This window comes from Fistularia commersonii, chromosome 35 (genome assembly GCF_037954325.1).
Source record: "Fistularia commersonii isolate RoL2024-O1a breed Wild chromosome 35, RoL_Fcom_v1.0, whole genome shotgun sequence".
NCBI classification, from domain to species: domain Eukaryota; kingdom Metazoa; phylum Chordata; class Actinopteri; order Syngnathiformes; family Fistulariidae; genus Fistularia; species Fistularia commersonii.
Genome location: NC_141318.1, coordinates 9866008 through 9884304, shown reverse-complemented (window position 1 = coordinate 9884304; position 18297 = coordinate 9866008). Strand labels below are relative to the sequence as shown.

The window sequence follows — 18297 nt, the reverse complement described above, 5'->3', positions numbered from 1 at the left end:
CCGAGGTGGGAGAAGACTGACCTTTTAACAGATAGCTGAAAGATCTTTTTTCAACTTGTGGAGGGAAAACAATGTTTAGGCTGAGAATTTTGTGTGCTACATGTTTTCCAATTATATATATATATATATATATATATATATATATATATATATATATATATATATATATATATATATGTGTGGAGAGAGAGAGAGAGAGAGAGAGCGCAAGAGACAAACTGGTGAAAGTTATTAATCTATACTGGTTTGAGCATCACATACCAGATCAAGCAGAAAAATGAGCAAAACAATGGTAGAGTGGGAGAACTTGATTTCTCAGGGCGTCTATTCTCTAATTCTCTTTAAAGAGCATTCAAGCTGCTCTATTTGACATGCCCTTCTTTGAAATAACCATTATATAAGTGGTATTATGTGTGACTCAGCAGACATTATATACTCACAATTAAAAGAAAAAAGCCTTTAAAGAAATTACACACTTTAGTGTATTTCTAAGGATTGAGACTCCATTTATACTAATTGAATCAAGGGTGTCCATCTTTTTGATCATATTTTTTTTCTAATGCTTAGAAAAAATAAAACAATAATAAAAATTTTGAATTATTTTTATCACACTGAACATCTCCGTAAAATTTTCCAAATAACCGTAGGTGTAGTCAACCTCCAAATCACAAGTAATGGAGGGTAAATCTGTGACTGGTAATTATCTTTTAAATTACTCTTGTTAATTGGGGGCCCAATTTTCACACCTTTTTTAAAAGAAAAAAAATTGAATGTAAAATATAAAATATAATAACTCCGTTAGATAAACAGATTCAATTTAAATCATTGATTCAATAATTTAATTAATCTAGGTCAAACTATTAAACAAACATATGTTCATCATACAAACACATTATCTTTATGAAAATAATCAATATAATCACTTATATCTCCTACTGTCAAATAACATTGCTACAACTGAGGCAAAGACTAAATATATTATGGTTTCAGCATATACATTGTATAAATGACTCAAATTGAGCCAATCAGTTGAAATGATGTTGAAGCCCTGACATTCAGCAAACTCACCCTGAGTTTTCTCCCGAAAACAATGACTTTTCCTCGTGTCTGCTCCTTCCTGAACCTCCACTCCACCAGGTTCTGACCATTCTCCCCTGGCAGTGTCATGTTGCGTCGGGCCACTGTTGGATTAGCAGCCCCTGAAAAATGGTCCAAAAAAATAAAAGAAAAAAAGTTATTAGCCAAAACATAATAAAACAAACATATATTGGGGATTTGAATAGGGATAATGGTTCAATTGCCTCTGTTAAAGGTAGTAAACTTTTTCGGTGTTTAAGGATTGTCCGAGAACATGGATGTTGTTCTTCAGCGTCAACTTTTATAAAATAAATAAATAAATACAAAGGCAGAAAAGCACTTATCTTAACTATTATGCCTTTCATGATTATGACTTTATTGATTGAAATCAAAGCAAGCATCTAATAACTTTTAAAGAAATGAATTTATAAAAGCTAATTTCATTTTTTTCCCATTCTTATTTTATCTTAGTTGCTTTTGCTAATATTACTGATGTATGCTAAGAATGAAAGTAAGTTTCAACCATAAAGGTTTGTGTTGTGAAACATAATGTTATTAGCAGCTTAGACATTTCTGTGGGTGCTTTTTCTTTTAAATACAAGTTGTTCAGGTTTTGTATCTATTTTGGCATGTTTGTCATGATTGTGTTAACTGAATGCAAGATTTTAAAAAACAACATTGAAAAGGAACATTTGGGCTGTAATTTAAATGAAAACAATGTTATGCTGTAAACAGAATGCTGAAGTGAAAGTGCCCCTTTAGAAAAAGCCATTAGACAAGCATCAGGGCAACCTCCCCCAGTTTCCCCAGATGGTGTGAACTGAGTCTTGACAAGTGACCACGTTGCTGTCATGTCTGACAAAGTTAAGAACACTCACCTCCCTCAGTGTGTAAATATAAGGGACATATTGCCAGCGGCTGCAAGCCCAGGGGACCGCAATCAAGTGAGGGTTTTAGAGGTCAAACACTTCATTTCCTGCCTTCCATGCATCAGTTTCAAAGAATTTTTTGCAGCAAATACTAAAATACTAACCTTGCATCTGTGATATGCAGAAATAGGTCAGCAAATTACAGACACCAAAAAATATTAGCAGTAATGGGTTAGCTTGGAAAAATCCACTGATAAAAGGTGGGTTGGACCCATGTATACATTTTGTAAGAATAAATTGCTCATTCCTACATTTTCTCTGGCCTCATTAACCAACTCCAAAACTAAGCTAGTTTGAGGAGTTTGTCAGGGCCTTAAGTCTGCACATTTTTTTGCCTTAACTCTCTGGCCCACAGCTACAGTAAAGTAGAGTGAACTATAACTTTCTGATTTCTATGCTGTCTTGATTGAGTGGGCTCAAAGCAACATCCTAGAGGTCACATCTAGAAACACACGCACATAATGACTAACCAATAAATGACAACCACTTGATTAAGAAGAATCGAATTCACTTGAAATGTGTGATCAATTGATTGAAATTGATTGCATTTCAATCGCAGCTCGATATTTGACACGATATTTGCTTTATGAATGCATCCATATACATGATCTTAAATTTCTGATTTATTTTCCCTTTAGTCTACCACATAAATCCACAGATGAGTGTAAAAACACACTTGTGTCTCTCCTCAACATGACCAGTTTACTTCCCTGTCATTCTCATTGAAATATTACTGTCTTTTTGATAGGCACGTAATTCTCATCTGCTGAATCAATCTGGATCAATCCTCATCTTCTACAAAAAGAAGAGAATGATCAACAGTCCACAGCTTGTATTAGCAATGTTATTATCTTCCACAGCAAAGCTGACATTAGCAACCTGTGTACTCATACGATTTATATTATTGACCTTTATGCTAGCCTCAACTTGCTCTGCTTTGAGGTGATAACTGTGGTTGGAGGTGCTCCTGAAAAGTCTTATGTGCACAAAGTGCAAAGAACATTTTAGTTTACAAGTCCATTTGGAAGTTTCTTATATTTAAATTTTATTTCAACTTGTGTTGTTACATTGTCCATCATGTTTTCACCGTTTGTGATACCCAAGCACTGAGAAACGTTCCAAGCTGCAGATTAAAGTGTGATTATAATGCATTCATTTTCTTAATGTGTATTTTTTCTGTAAGTTATTAATTAAATATATGCATTGAAGTATAAGCCCTGAAAATAACAGCTGAGAAAAGGCCAGGCAAAAGAAAACAAGGATGGGGAACTTATGAAACAAATTTCCACAAGATCGCATTTTTTCAATTGGAAAGCACATGTAGCTGTATTTCAGCAGCTTTATGCCATGCAAATATTACAAAAACACATAAAAATTCTCCAAAGCCACAAGAAAAGGTTCCAAATCAAATCAAAAATGTTCTGAATCCACATTTCCCATGGGCACCATACTTATTTTACAGTCCCTATTACAAATGCGTCCAGGTTCGTAACAATGTAATTGAAATTGTCCTCTGTGCTACAACACATGTGCGCTTTTTAAAATGAGGTACATTTGAAGGGTTCATGTTTTGAAATTTCTGTTGACATTTCCTGGAAAAAAGGCTTCCATCAAAGCATACCAGCGTAAAAACCCTTTACATTTGGATCTGGAACGCAATCTGTTTCTTCCAATACATATTCACCTTAACAACACTGCTGTTTGGCTTAAGCCATACAGCTGTGAAAAAATGATGGGTAACAAGTCTTGCGTCTGAGCATATCGTGGTACAATCCACTACCTGCTAATATGTGAGGTTCCGTCTGGTAGTGTGTATCCATCCCATTGGCATAGATGACCCTCAGTGAATGGTCATTACCCACTTGGTAGCTGTTGCGGAGCTGGTCTGCAAGTGGAAAATTAACAGAACAAAACAAAACAAAAAATATTGAGGGGAATAGGAACATCATGGATACATCAACATTTATTAATAACACTGAGCTGAAGGTGAAGAGGGGTTAAGAAAGAAAAAGAGAGGTGCTAAACAGGACAACCAAGAGAAAAAGGAGAGAGTACATTCACGGTCAGTGTTAAAACATGCTAATGGAGCACAGAGAGTATTAACATCCCACTGTCTCTTTTAATTAGGTTCACCTTGACCTTTTGCAGGACTAATGTGTGTATGTGTGTGAGTGAGTGTGTGTGTGTGTGTGTGTGTGTGTGTGTGTGTGTGTGCGTGTGTGTGTGTGTTTGCGTGTGTGAGTCAGTGGGTTAGAGAGGAAGAGAGAGAGAGAGAGAGAGAGAGAGAGAGAGAGAGAGAGAGAGAGAGAGAGAGAGAGAAAAAGAGAAAGAGAATCAGAGAGAGGGAGAGAGAGAGAGGGGGATCACTAAAGAGCCTCCTAAGGCTCTAGACATGGATGTATTAAGGAAGCTGGATGCAGAAAATGGTCTGGAAGGACATTTTCACACAGATTTACATCGAAAGAACTGTGAACTACTAATAACATTTTCTGACTCATCAATTCTCCTGTTGTGCTTTGTCAGACGAGATAACATTGGCAAGATTAACAAGATCTAGAAAAGAAAAACAAACACACACATCTGCTACCCAGAAAGGGATGTGTGCCTGATCAAAAAAAGTTGAGTAAATAGAGTATTGAAAAATCCATAGACCAAGAGTGCTCCAAAAAGAAAAGATGATTTATTTTACATATAACACAAAAAACGTGTTAGGTCTTATTCACATGCATACCTGAGATTGTAAACACACATCTCCGATATGCATTTGAGACAGAGCCTATGTTTTGCTCAAAACATCATGCATGCAAGAATAAATTAAGAAAAAAAAAAATCAAGATTTACAAGATAAGATTTGATGCTCTCGCTCTTTGGATCGGCAATGTTATATCACGGGACACCAGGCAACATTCCTCTCCCGCCTTCAAAGCTGCATCCACATATGATTACATAATTTTTTGACAGTTATTTTCCCCTTTCTTTGGATTTGTTTGGGCACCGGTGAGTACAGCAGAATACTACAATCTGGACCAACAATTAATTCACCATCAAGGTAAACAAACAAAAAGTAAAAAAAAGTCAATCTTTACCTGCTGTTGTCAACCATTTGTTAGCATATTTTGACTCCTAACTAAAATAGGAAATAAGTAATCCTAATTGCATTTTAATTTTCTTTATCCAGACTTCTCATTCTGTTTACGTCTTGCGACAAATCTTCAGAATTTCCTTTCAAGCATTGCTGAGACATAATATCCATAATTCTGCATTCCTCAATAATAATTCCTTTGTCTACATCATTGCCATATTCCAAAAAATATAAAAAAGAATAAAAACAAAAACGTGTCTATCCGAAAGTTATCCCTCATAAACTGCTTTAGATCACTCTAATGTTTAAAATCATCTGCTTTAAAAATGTACTTCAAGAGCTTTCTTTTTTAATCTGAACCATATTTTTAACATTTTTTACAAATTGTTCTTGTGATTTTTACAAATCACAGCAGCTATATTAGCTTGTTTACTACTTCTGACCTAATGTGATTTCCTCAACCACTTGGACTTGGCACAGTGAGCAGTTTTGATGATAGCAAGGAGGCAAAGCGATAAATAATGCACATGAATTGATGGAGAGGAATGCAACGCTTGCCGTTGGCTTTGAATAACTTATGTTGCAATCAATAGTGCACTGCTTTGAGGGAAGGGTTTTCTCGCTTTCACGGCCTGTGTATCTGGCTCTGAAACAAATCACTGGGGCCACTCGGGGCCTCGCTTCAACCGGCTCATTAGTTCTGATTAAACAAGGTCATCAGCACAAATGATTGTTTTCCCTTGTTGTTTTGGCTGAACGTCTGACATCAAGTTTGATGAGCTTGGAAAAACTTGTATTTCTATAGAGTAATGCTAATTCTATTGTTAAGAGTTTAAGCTGCAAATGTTTTGATGGGCTCTTTGATCAACTCTCAAATGAAAACAAAATGAGAAAGAAACAATGTGTTCCAAAAAGGAATCAAAAAAATCTATAAAAGTCTACAAAGTTAGGACTGAATTAAAGTTCAATATCTTTTTTATGAATTGTTGAAAAATATTTTAAAATAACAAATAGATGTAATGAGAATATATCAAAAAATTAGAATTGGGAAGAAGAGTGCTTCTTCTCCTCTTTTCAGCTTTTCCCACAGCAAATCAACCTTCTCCATCTAACCCTATTCTCTGTATCCTCCTCTCTCACACCAATTACCTTCATATCCTCTCTCACTATGTCCATAAATCTTCCCTTTGTTGGGAAGAAGAGTGCAGATCAGGATAATATTCATGTATAGTATATTAATCCCTCCTGGGGAAATTCATTCTCTGCAACAAATCCCTCATAGATGAGCCATGAGCAGTAGGCTAGTGTCCATTAGCACCAGGGGAGCAGTTACAGGTCTTGTGTATTGCTCAATAACACTTCGACACATTTGGAGGAGTCAGGAATTGAACCAGGAATGTTCTGTTCAAAAGATGATTGCTCTACCTGCGTCACACCACCCCTAATGGGTACTCACTAGTAATATAAGGGGTTCACACACATGTACACACACACACACACACACAAAAAGCCAAATATTCTTCCTCGATCCCAGCTGCTTTACCTTGTACCAGAGTGTAGAAGGAGTCTATGGATGACAGGTTGGTTGTAATGGAAACGTCTTCATCCCGCCCTGATGTCTCAATGTCTACGGCAACTGCGCCTGATGACATGTCACCATGGAGATTGGTCACCACGCCAGTGGGGAAGGTCACATTAGTGAGGCGACCCTCACTGTCATAGCTGAAGGGACAGTGATGAGAGGAGGAGATGGTGATTAGCGACCATTACTGTTGTAGGGTTAATGTATATCTAACTGACTTCATCCTCTCTTTCTCTTTCTCTCTCTCCCTCTCTCTCTCTCTCTCTCTCTCTCTCTCTCTCTCTCTCTCTCTCTCTCTCTCTCTCTCTCTCTCTCTCTCTCTCTCTCACACACACACACACACACACACACACACACACATACACAAACACAGACACAGCAACATGCTAGTCTAGCTCCAGGCCAAAATCTAGTGAGTTTATGGGAGCTGGGATTCAGATTAAACTGAAAATACCCTCCAGGAGCAATTTCAATTACAAAAAGTCTTATTCAGATTGTCTCCTCTGTATATGTCTGGAGTCAAAAGACTAATGGTCAGGTCAGTGAGAAGGAAATCCTTGGCAAATATGGGCTAAGGATGAAATTTATCTTATAATTAAGAGTTCAGTTTGGGAGATTTGATCCTCCTTGATCTCGTTCGAGCTGGTTAAATTTATAATTTCATTAACTTTTCATTAACTTTTCCATCAGAAGTGTCAGACCCCATATTCACTGGTCCATCCTGGAAATTCAATGTTTTTTTTTCTCATATTTTGATAGAGTATTTTGAAATAATTTTCGCATATATTTGAAATATGTCTATGCAAAAACCAACCAAGAGTATTTTCAATAAGAATACATTTATTTTTATGTCATTATCCTACATATCACAACTCTGTACTATGATTTTTGTTTTTACTACAGAGTAAAAAGTAGAGTAAAGAGTGTTCATAATAATCAATCAGCTGTCCTGTATAGGATTAAAATGTAAATAATTGATTTCCTTATCAATAAGAATATCATAATAAATGTAGGGTCTGCTGAATTATATATATAATTAGATTATTTTCATGTTTATGGAGGCAACAAATTGTAAATGTGCACGGACAGACACACAAACATAAACAACAAAGGTACTCACTCATAAAAGGTAGTCCAGCCTATTTGGATGCTCTTAGTAGCAAGCAAACCGCTGTTCCCATGGTAACTAAACAGCACCAGCTCTTGACCCTGAGCTGTGAGGGACTTCAGGCCTCCATTTGTACCAATGGTCAGCCAGATGACCTAGACACACACACACAGACACATACACACAAACACACACACAAACAAACACATTGCAAGCTTTACCATAATCATGATGTTTAGCATGAAATTAAGAGACAGAGAGACATTAATGATGACCTCTGCTCAACCGACATAACTTTAAATTAAACCTTAGACATTTGTCAAAAGACCATTATTCAGTGCATTAATTTGCCTTTTACATAGTTCTTCAACCATTACTAACTTTGTTGCCTGTTTCAGGTTAATATAGAAATATAAAATAATATTTGCTATTCCAAGATTAGCAGTTCAGGGCTAATTTACTGCTCATGGATATACAGTAATTATTATCAATTATTATCAAGGACAGTACATCCTTTATTGAACAGTTATTCAAAGTAAAACTTTCTATTTCGGTTTCTTCTAAATATTTAGTTGCAAGGATAATAAGTCCTTTATTAAATCCTCACTATCAAATTTTAACCTTGTACCCCTTGCCCCCTATAAAGTAACCTTTTTGGCTATTGTTGATGTAATATTTTAAGGGTTTATGAATGTGGTTAAACTATAATAATAGCCATTATGCTGTGATTTACACTCATTAACACACAATAAGGTAAAAAATAAGGTTAAAGTGCTAAAATGGTAGTGACACGGAGCACAGGAACATTAACAAAGCATTTGCTTATCTCCTCTGTCTTCGACCTTAACTCACCTGATTGTCAGGGGCAACCACACGTACAGGCATCCTATTGGTGTCTCTGCGGATACGTAGGGTGTTTCCACTGCTGTCAGTCACAGCTGTTACATCCTCCTCATTGCTGTGTTTGAAAATTGAAACACTAGGTATTGCATTGGCAGATCACAAATATTTGAATAAATAAATCTTTATTTCAACACATTCATACTTGTAACTGAAGTTGTATTTATAGTCTCCGGTAACCAGGCAGACGGTGAATTGGTGAGTCCCGTTCAAGTCAAACACATAGAGTTCCTGAGAGGCTGGAGAAGCCACCTCGTACGAGCTGGGACCGGATGCCAGAGAGCCTTTGGAAACACACGCAGATGAACACACATCATTTTTGTAAGTAAATGTACCTTATTTCACTTTTGTTTCATTCAAAGAATGTGAAATTGCCATCTGTTACAAAAAAAGTCCCCTGATTTCCCATGAAAATCACCAATAAATGTTCTAACATGTGTTAGAACTTCAAAATCTGACATATTGGTTGGTATTGTAAGCTATAAAAGTAATAGTACTGCATTTAAAACAAAAAAAAATAAAAAATGACTGTGTGATAAAAACAACAACAACAATAATAACAATGATAACATATATAATAATCATTATTATTATTATTATCATTTATTTAAAAACATCTTGCTGTCATCATTCTTATTCTGAGTAGATTAATATCTAATATCTACCTTTGGCAATCATGACTCAAACGAATTCTCAAGTATTACAAATTGGTACCAGTTGGTGGTTTGTTGCATCGTATGGCACGAATGCGGATGTTTCCTAGGTCTGCCACGTATAGTGTCCCATCCGGAGACACCACCAAAGAAGAGGGACAATTCAGCCTGGCATCTTTAGCATAACCATCTCCAGTTTGGTAGCAGTCACAGTTGGCATCGTTCTGCAGGGAAGTAGGGGTACGTCATTCAGTGTCAGCAGAATGTATCAGTTAAAATTCTGTTATGTGTGTGTTTTCTGTAATGAGTAGACAGTTACACCAGGTTGATCCAGGTAAAATGCTAGGATTATGATGTGAGCATTAAGGACGGTAGGTGTGGGTATGGGTTTTGCAAAGTTGTGCTCTACCTTGCAGTCGCATTCAGATGGTGCTCCAGCCAAATGGGTAATTTCTCCATCAGTTGACACCTAGTACAGCGACAGACAGAAACAAGAAATTACCAATATCCTAGAAAAAGAAAACAACACACTAAAAGCAAAATAAAAGCAATCACACCTCTAATCACACCTCTAAAGCAATGCACCTCTATCTGGGACCTTGTATTTTTTTCTGTCATCTGCTTCCCCAAAGATTCTCAAAGGGGATAAGATGATGAACTGTAGATCGGAGCAGTCAGAATGCAAGGTGACTGTAGTCATTACTACGTTATGAAACGAGCAATCACTGAAGCAAAATTGAACTTGGGGGTATGCTTTACCATCTCTCTTGTCAGGACTTTCACAGCCAGTTACATCAAAGAGGAGGCGATGACAGTGAAGTATATTTGAATACAATAACCAACAACATTACATTCAGGAGAAAAGACATTGAAATTAATAGAGGAACAATGTAACAATAAAAAAAGAGATAATATTGATAAAAAAAAATTAAAAAAAAAAAAAACCTTAGCAAGAATCATCAGATATTCTGAAATTACTGCTAAAGCAGCTAGTAAAAATGAACTAATAGCCTAAGCTTTCTGTTCAGTGGGCTGGCTAAACAGAGCTAATGGGTACTGCTGAGTAATGCTGCTAAACATCTTTCATTTTTTATTTTTTTTATTGTAGACCTTTAAGGGCTGACTTTTAAACAATCTAATTTTATAAGAAAAGTAAAAGGCAGTCCCTGGTGTCTGAACATTAATTGCTTTTGAAAAGATTCAATGGAAATGAGTGGATACTCTACACCCTATTCGAATGTTTTGTGTCACAAAGTAACCAACATTGTCTCGAAAAAACAACATATGGGTGCCCTGAATGGCAAATCAATTTTTCATGAATCATTTTATTTTGTCTAATCAATACTCTCATTTATATATATATGATATAACTACAGCAACTACTACTATTACTACTACTACTACTATGACTACTACTACTGCTGTTGCTGTTACTACTACTAATAATAATACATTAAAAAAGTTTATATTATATAAAAGTTCCTTTGCTTTCCTTTCAGCTACTCCCTTCAAGGGTCACCAAAGCGAATCAACCTCCTCCGTCTAACCATATTCTCTGTATCTGCTTCTCTCACATCAACTATTTTCACATACTCTGTCACTACATCCACAAATCTTGTCTTTTGTTGTCCTCAAGGCATCCTGTCTGGCAATTGCAGCCTCAGCATCCATCTACCAAAATATTCACTTTCCCTCTACTGTACAAACCACCTCAGTCTGGCTTCTCTGACCTTCTTTCCAGAAAATTGAACATGTGCTGTCCCTCTGATAGACACATTCTTTATCCTATCCATCCTTGTCACTCCCAACAAGAACATCTTCATATCTGCTATCTCGAGCTCTGCTTACTGCCTTCTTCATTCCCACTGTCTCTAAACCATACAGCTGGTTTTAAAGACAGAGACACAACTGATCTCACCACTACACCTTTCCTTTAAATTTGGCTGATACTCTTTTATCACACATTACCCCTGACAAATCTTCTCCACCGATTCCAAACTGCTTGAACGCCTTTCTTCACCTCTTTTCCACACTCTCCATTGGTCTGGACTTTTGATCCAAAGTACACAAAATCCTCCATCTTCTTTAGCCTCGCTGTTCAACTTGGGTACCTTTTGTTAACACATGTATTCTGTATTGCTGCGGCAAGGCAATACCTCCACCTATCTAGATTTTCCTCTACCTGCTCCTTGCCCTCACTACAGATCACAATGTCATCTACAAACATCATGGTCCATGGAGATTTCTGTCTAACCTCATCTGTCAGTCTGTCCATCACCACTGCAAACAAGAAGGGGCTCAGAGCTGATCCCTGATGGAGATCCACCTCCCCCTTGAACTTCTCTGTCACACCTACAGTACACCTCGCCACTGTCTTACAGTTGGCATACATATCCTGAACCAGCCTAACATACTTCTCTATCACTCTAAACTTCATCATACAATACCATAACTCCTCTCTTGCCATCCTGTTGTATATATATTAGGTCAACAAAGGCACAATAAGATAAATTAAGATAAGGTAAGATAAGAACAACTTTATTTATCCCAAAGGAAATTGTTGTGCCAGAGTTTCAAGTAAAACACAACAATAATAGATAATAGTAGAAAGGAGGGAGAATAAGAAATACAATAAAATATAAAGTGTCAAAGTTAAGGCTATCAAGTGTTTTAAGGTCTTAAAAAGTACAAAGATTTGAATATTCCCTATGGCTGAAGGAAGGGGAATTAAAAAGTCTGATAGCCTCAGGTAGGAAAGACCTCCTGTGGCTTTGAGTGGACCTCCTTGGTGGTATCAATCTATGACCGAAAGAGCTCTGACAGGATGTCAGTATGGCATGCAGGGGGTGATGGACGTTGGCCATGATGCTGAGGAGCTTCCTCAACATCCTCCTCTCTGACACCTTCACAACAGACTCCAGCTCCAGTCCCAGGACAGATACTGCTCATAATGGGCTTGTTGAGTCTGTTGGTGTCAGCTGTCTTGAGCCTGCTGCCCCAGCACACAACAGCGTAGAAGATGATGCTGGACACCACCGAGTGGTAAAACATCTGCAGCATGGTCCTGCAGATGTTGAAAGATCTGAGCCTCCTGAGGAAGAACAGGTGGCTCTGACCCTTCTTGAAGATGGCATTGGCAATGCAACTCCCTCTGACTTTCTCTGTACTTCTCTCACAGCATTCTTACAGCAAATACTGCATCTGTAGTACTCTTTCAAGGCATGAAGCCATACTGCTACTCACAAATGCTGGACTACCACTCAGTCTAGACTCTTTTCCATACCTGCACTGTATGGCTCATCAACTTAACTTATATTAATACTTTTTCTCGCTATTTTTTAAAAATGGCACATCACACTTCTTTTCCATTCCTCAGACATCCTGTCGGCCTCTAAGATCCTGTTGAATAATAACCAGAAATTATATTGCTGCTTCTTTTTATACCCCCACAGGTAAATCACCAGGAACAGCTGCCTTTCCACTCTTCATCCTCTTCAATATCCTGCTCACTTTGTCTTTACTAATCTCTGCTACTTTGGGGTCTACAATTCTCACCTCTTCTACCCTCCAATCTCTTTCATTTTCCTTATTCATTAGCTCTTGAAGTACTCTTTCCATCACTCGTCTCGCACCAGTCAATACATTTTCCTCTCTATCCATAATCACCTAAACCGGCTGCACATCCTTCTGATCTCTATCTCTCTGTTTTGCCAATCTGTATATATTATTTTCTCCCTCCTTACTTTCCAACCTATCATATGTCATCACATGCCCTTATTTTGTCGTTTGCCACCATTACCTTTACCTTGCGCTGCATTTCCCTGCACTCCCGTCTACTCTCTTTAGTCCCTCAGTGTCCCACTACTTCTTTGCTAGCCTTTTTCTCTGTATGTATGCCTGCACGTCCTCATTCCAACACCAAGTCTCCTTATCTATTTTCCTTACAGACAATACACCAGGTACTCTCTTACATGTCTCCCTGATCACATTAGCTGTATTTGACCAATCATCTGGAAGCACTCCCTGACCACCCAGAGCCTTTCTAAACTCCTCCCTTCAAACTATTAGAATCCCCTCCCTTTTCAACTTCCACCACTTTGTCCTCTGCTCTGCCATTGTCCTCTGCATCTTCCTTGTCACCAAATTCATCATGCAAACCACCATACTATGCTGTATGACAATACTCTCACCTACCACTACTTTGCAGCCAGATTATATGTCTATACAAGATCTAGTCGACCTGAGTGCTCCTACCTTAGCTCTTATATATCACCTGCATTTTCAGGTATTTGCTACAGTTTCCTCTGTGTTCCTATCCTGGATGCCAAACATTTTTGTTTTCTATGATAATAACGAGATGGTTAAGACATAAACATGGGTCTTTGATGATTAAAGCAAGACAAGATGAGTTTTCCTTGACGAGAATGGACGTTCATGTTAGTGGGTGGTCTGTCAGATGTTCAAAATGCATGCCATTTCTGCTTAATGTGCCTGTAACCTAAAAAATAAGTTCCATCCTATCCTTGTTTGGTCTTTTCCACTAATTTGCACATTCTGCTCAACACACCTGCGGTCACTCGTCACTGACACTGGACCATGGCAGCTACGTCAACATAGGGGCAAGGTGGTTGGAAATGATGAGAACATATGTGGATATTTTTAAACTATAATCCAGCAGAAAAAAACTGCAGGCACTATAAGGGAGATGGTGGCAAATGTGGCCGCAAAGTACTTGGAAAGAATATCACCAACCTCATACGACACTTGAAGGCTCACCGCGGGAATCTTTTTTTGAAAGCTAAGTTACAAGTTCTGTCAAAATATCATATACATTCAATGTTACTTGAAAATTCGCTAGTGATAAACTTTAAAGTAAGCTTTATCAAGCATAGTAATGTGTTTAGTAACATGTTGTGCACCGCCCACTACAACAGGTACATTTAGTGCGCTTACAATTAAGCTGGGAGACACACACACGCACTTACTTATTCACTCACACACACACACACACACACACACACACACACACACACACACACACACACACACACACACACAAACTCGACAGTACAGTTACATTATAATTTTGTTTGCTGCTAGGAAAGAAAGAGATAGAGATAGATATACAGAGATAGAGTCATTCTCCTAAAGAGGAACCTGGTGGTCCAAAGAATGTCAGGGCACACTCATCCATCCCAGTAGCCTTTACTGCAGGAGCCAAAATATCAGTCAGACTTGCTGTAACAATGCGCCAAACATCAGACTCTTGCCTCTCTCTGCTTCTGAACATGACTTCCTCCTGTCCTTCTTTGACCTACAGTAGCCCAACCTCCAATTTTGCTCAAAAAACACACTAGCATCTAAGGTGGCATTTACTCATATATAAAACATTTTTTTGACATTGCAATCGTAAAATTAGAATGTTGTTCATTCATTTTCTATCCATACCACTTATCCTGCAGTCAGAGTCTGGAGAATATCCCAGCTGTCATTGGGTGACAGGCAGGGCTCAATCTGGACTGGTTGTAATTTGATCACAGGCCCATAGTAAGAAGATTGTAATATGTGCAATATTTCTGCTCCTGGGAACCTTTTTCATTTATACAGGTTATGCTGGTTTGAAAATATTCTTACATTCAGATTCCTTGGCCAGGAACCACAAGTCATATGAAACTGCATTATCATAATGGTACGTCGCAGTCATTACCAGGCTATGCATGTGATGAAGACCTGTATTGAGTGAACCATTTTCTACCTACCTAATTGTGCAGGGAGGGAAAGTTAAAGTGGCTACCAAGTAATTAAGCCAAGGCAGAAGCCTTATCAGGAAGACCACCCCTTTCACCTACTGCTGGGAATTCTGCAACTTCCTACTTAGCAACCCATTCATTTGTGTGTCTGTTATCTACCTTTCCTCTCAATCTAATGGCGTGCAACTTCATTCATGCTTCTCACCTTCTCTTGCACTTTCTCCCCATCACATCCCATAGTTTGCTCTTTAAATCTATCCAAAGGATCCTGCCCGTAGAAACCACACCTCCCAAGTGTTCTATCGGTTTGTATGTATCCTCCTGAAGACTGGTATTTTCTAGCTTAATTTCCTGGCTCTTCTCCTCAACCAACTGTCTGGGGTTTCCCTCCCGTTTCCCATTAATTATATACTGAGGTTACCTACTTCTTCCTTTTGTTATCAAGGCAGTGAATACATCACAACAATGTCTTGTTTCAGTCCTGGGATACTTGATTCTTTATGTATTACAACTGTAATAAAGTATGCTCCTTTGAAATTGAAATGTGCTACAAAAATAATAATTTTATTGATATGACCAACATTTGGAGCTGACGAAAGTGTGCACAAGCTCACCTGCCGAATGCGATGGATTTTCTTCTCGTCTGTCTCTGCGATGTAGAGGATGCCGCTGTATGACAATGCAATGGCTGTAGCTCCTTCTAGCATGGTCTGGACTGCTCTCTTACCCATTGTGTACTCTATGCCAGGGACTTGGCAGTGCATGGGACGACCCGCCACGATACGCACCTAAACACACACACACATACACAATCCATTCATCAATTCTAGTAGAATATTGCTAAAAGATAAACTGAGGACTTCAACTATACCTGTCTATTTTCAGTGATCTGCAACACAACATTGTTGTCCAGGACGTAGATGGAGTTATCCATGGGGTTGATGGCGAGATCTGTTGGCCATTCCAGCCGAACCTGGATGTGTATATTACATATGAGTAAAGTCCATTGTTTCATCCAATCTGTTACCTGTTTAAAAATTGTCCCATGATGGTCTGTTGTAGCTGTTGTTTGCAAACAAGAATGTCCGCTGTAGTTCAGGAGTTTACACCTTTCTAGTGGAAAACAAGAATTTAATTATAATTCTAGTCTTGTCTAACAGAAATCAAACTGAAATCAAAACTCTGGTTGAGTTGTGCCTAAACTTCAAACAGATTTGCCAAGATCATGGCGATGTTTTGGGAAATATCTGAATTTGCCACAAATCCTGAAAAGAAAATTAGACCACAGGCGCTATTCTCTTGTCTGTGTTGTAATATAGAGCTAGAGACAAGCCTCCCGCAGTGAAACACAATACACTGTAGACGACTGAAACATTGGCCTCCAAAACTGACACATACGATTTCTTTTCAGAGCAAGTACAGCTGTAACTACTTTCCTTGCAAAGCCTTCGATGCTCAGCAGTACAGTCTGAACTTGCGTGGCTGTGAAAAACAGCCCAGCAGGGTTTTGTATTATAAATACAATAAAACTGATTAAATGTCAGTACCCAAGATGAAGAAAAAACTATGTTTAATATGAGCAAGCGCAGTTCATTGGACATGAACTTAAATTTTCCCAATATTCAGACTATTATACAACGCGCCATTAGACTGCAGAGCAAATCAGTGACCTCTGATTTGAAAGAACTTAGACCCTGCATAAGTTTATACTGTGGCACTAGTGATTCAGACTTTGGCTGAGATACCTTAATTTTGATTGCTACAGGCAACAGTGGTAGTTCTTTTTTTAGAGACTTAAATGAAAACAAAAACTTTTCATAGGTTTTAGGGGTCAGCTCAATGCTGCTTCAGTTAAGACTCCAGGGGGAAAGGCTGGCAACAAGTGCTTCAGAGAGATAGTTGCTCATAACTCATCCAACTTGTTCTGTTGACTTTTAACATTGTAAATCTGAACAAGCACTTACAGTACGACTGCTTTGTTAAATTTCAATTGCACAAAACTATCCCTAAAAAGGGATGTGTCAACAATGCTAACTGTGACAAAGGGTGAAAGAATAGATAGAGGAGAGACCGAACTACATTGATTTGCAAGACCCAGTCAACATGACAAAAAACAAATCAAACCAAAAAAAAACAAAGCAACCCGAAAAAAGCTATAATATCTCTAAGGTTACCAATTCTTAATTGGTAACTTGTACATGTTAAAATTGTGCACTTGTACACATGTCAGAGAGGAACTTCTGATTAACCTGGCAAGAAATGGTCCAATGCTGAGAGGTGACTGTATGAAATCTATTGAAAACAGATTAAACAGATACTTCACAGAATTATAAAGGAGGTACCTGCAGGTCCTCACCACTGACATAATCAAACTGAATAATATTACTTTCCAGCAAGGAAATTGTGTAATATAATGAAACTTCTTGATAAATGCTTATCTGAGAAATAACTGTCGGACACGGAAATAAATTGAGCTTGTATGCGGGTGAAGTTTGGATTCACGGTCTGTGGCCCTTAGGAATGCTGAGAGGAGCGAAGAAGCCAGAGCATGTGTGGGCTGCTGACGAGAAGGCTGCTGGGAGTCAAACCGAGTCAAATCCTATGCGTTCTACGAAGAATACAGAGGTCAGAAGTACCTTTACCTGCGAAGAAAACCTCCAACTAAGAACCCCAAGTGCAAACACATTCAGAGCAGGTGTCGATTGTTTAAAAAGGGAAATGCAGTAAAACATCATGTATGCCTTCATAGACATATTTAGGTAAATTGAGGTAAAATAATAGAACTCAAATGGTATTGTCTTTTCATCACTCTCTTCTCTTGGTTTGTCTACAGTGGTTACCGTTAAAATTCGGGCGAGATTCACACGTGGGAACGCATCATGTGATGACAAAAGTAGACCCAACTTTGTATTTTTCCACTAACACCCCGAGTGCACTAGCGATGACATATCCCAGTCCCGGAGATCCAGTCCAAGACACAGCTTGGGACACCTAGCAGCCCACTCCCAAAGAGTGTGAAAAACAACTCCTTATTAGGAAGGAACCTTGACCTTTGAGATGGTGGTATAACTCCCCCACACTCCCAGAGAGTGGGGCCGAATCTTCCTCATCTGCACATCCGACTGGATGCGCTGCAGTGGATGTCCAGGGAGGGCGAACGATCCCCTCGGGATTCATTCGGACCCGGGATATCTCGTAAGTGTATTTCTTGACCTC

At 38.3% G+C, this 18297-nt stretch overlaps 1 protein-coding gene across 6 annotated transcripts in view; it reads right to left on the bottom strand.

The window, feature by feature from the left end:
- Positions 1–18297, bottom strand: part of tenm3 (teneurin transmembrane protein 3) — a 366691-nt gene that overhangs the window by 22189 nt on the left and 326205 nt on the right. For all 6 annotated transcript variants that reach the window (XM_086142740.1, XM_086142745.1, XM_086142739.1 and 3 more), the window contains 10 exons: positions 15953–16054; positions 15696–15869; positions 9741–9800; positions 9393–9555; positions 8824–8962; positions 8631–8736; positions 7791–7933; positions 6632–6810; positions 3787–3891; positions 1069–1199 (listed from right to left, as the gene is read on the bottom strand). In XM_086142740.1, coding sequence (XP_085998866.1) covers positions 1069–1199; positions 3787–3891; positions 6632–6810; positions 7791–7933; positions 8631–8736; positions 8824–8962; positions 9393–9555; positions 9741–9800; positions 15696–15869; positions 15953–16054 — 1302 coding nt within the window. The remainder of the gene's footprint in view (positions 1–1068; positions 1200–3786; positions 3892–6631; positions 6811–7790; positions 7934–8630; positions 8737–8823; positions 8963–9392; positions 9556–9740; positions 9801–15695; positions 15870–15952; positions 16055–18297) is intronic.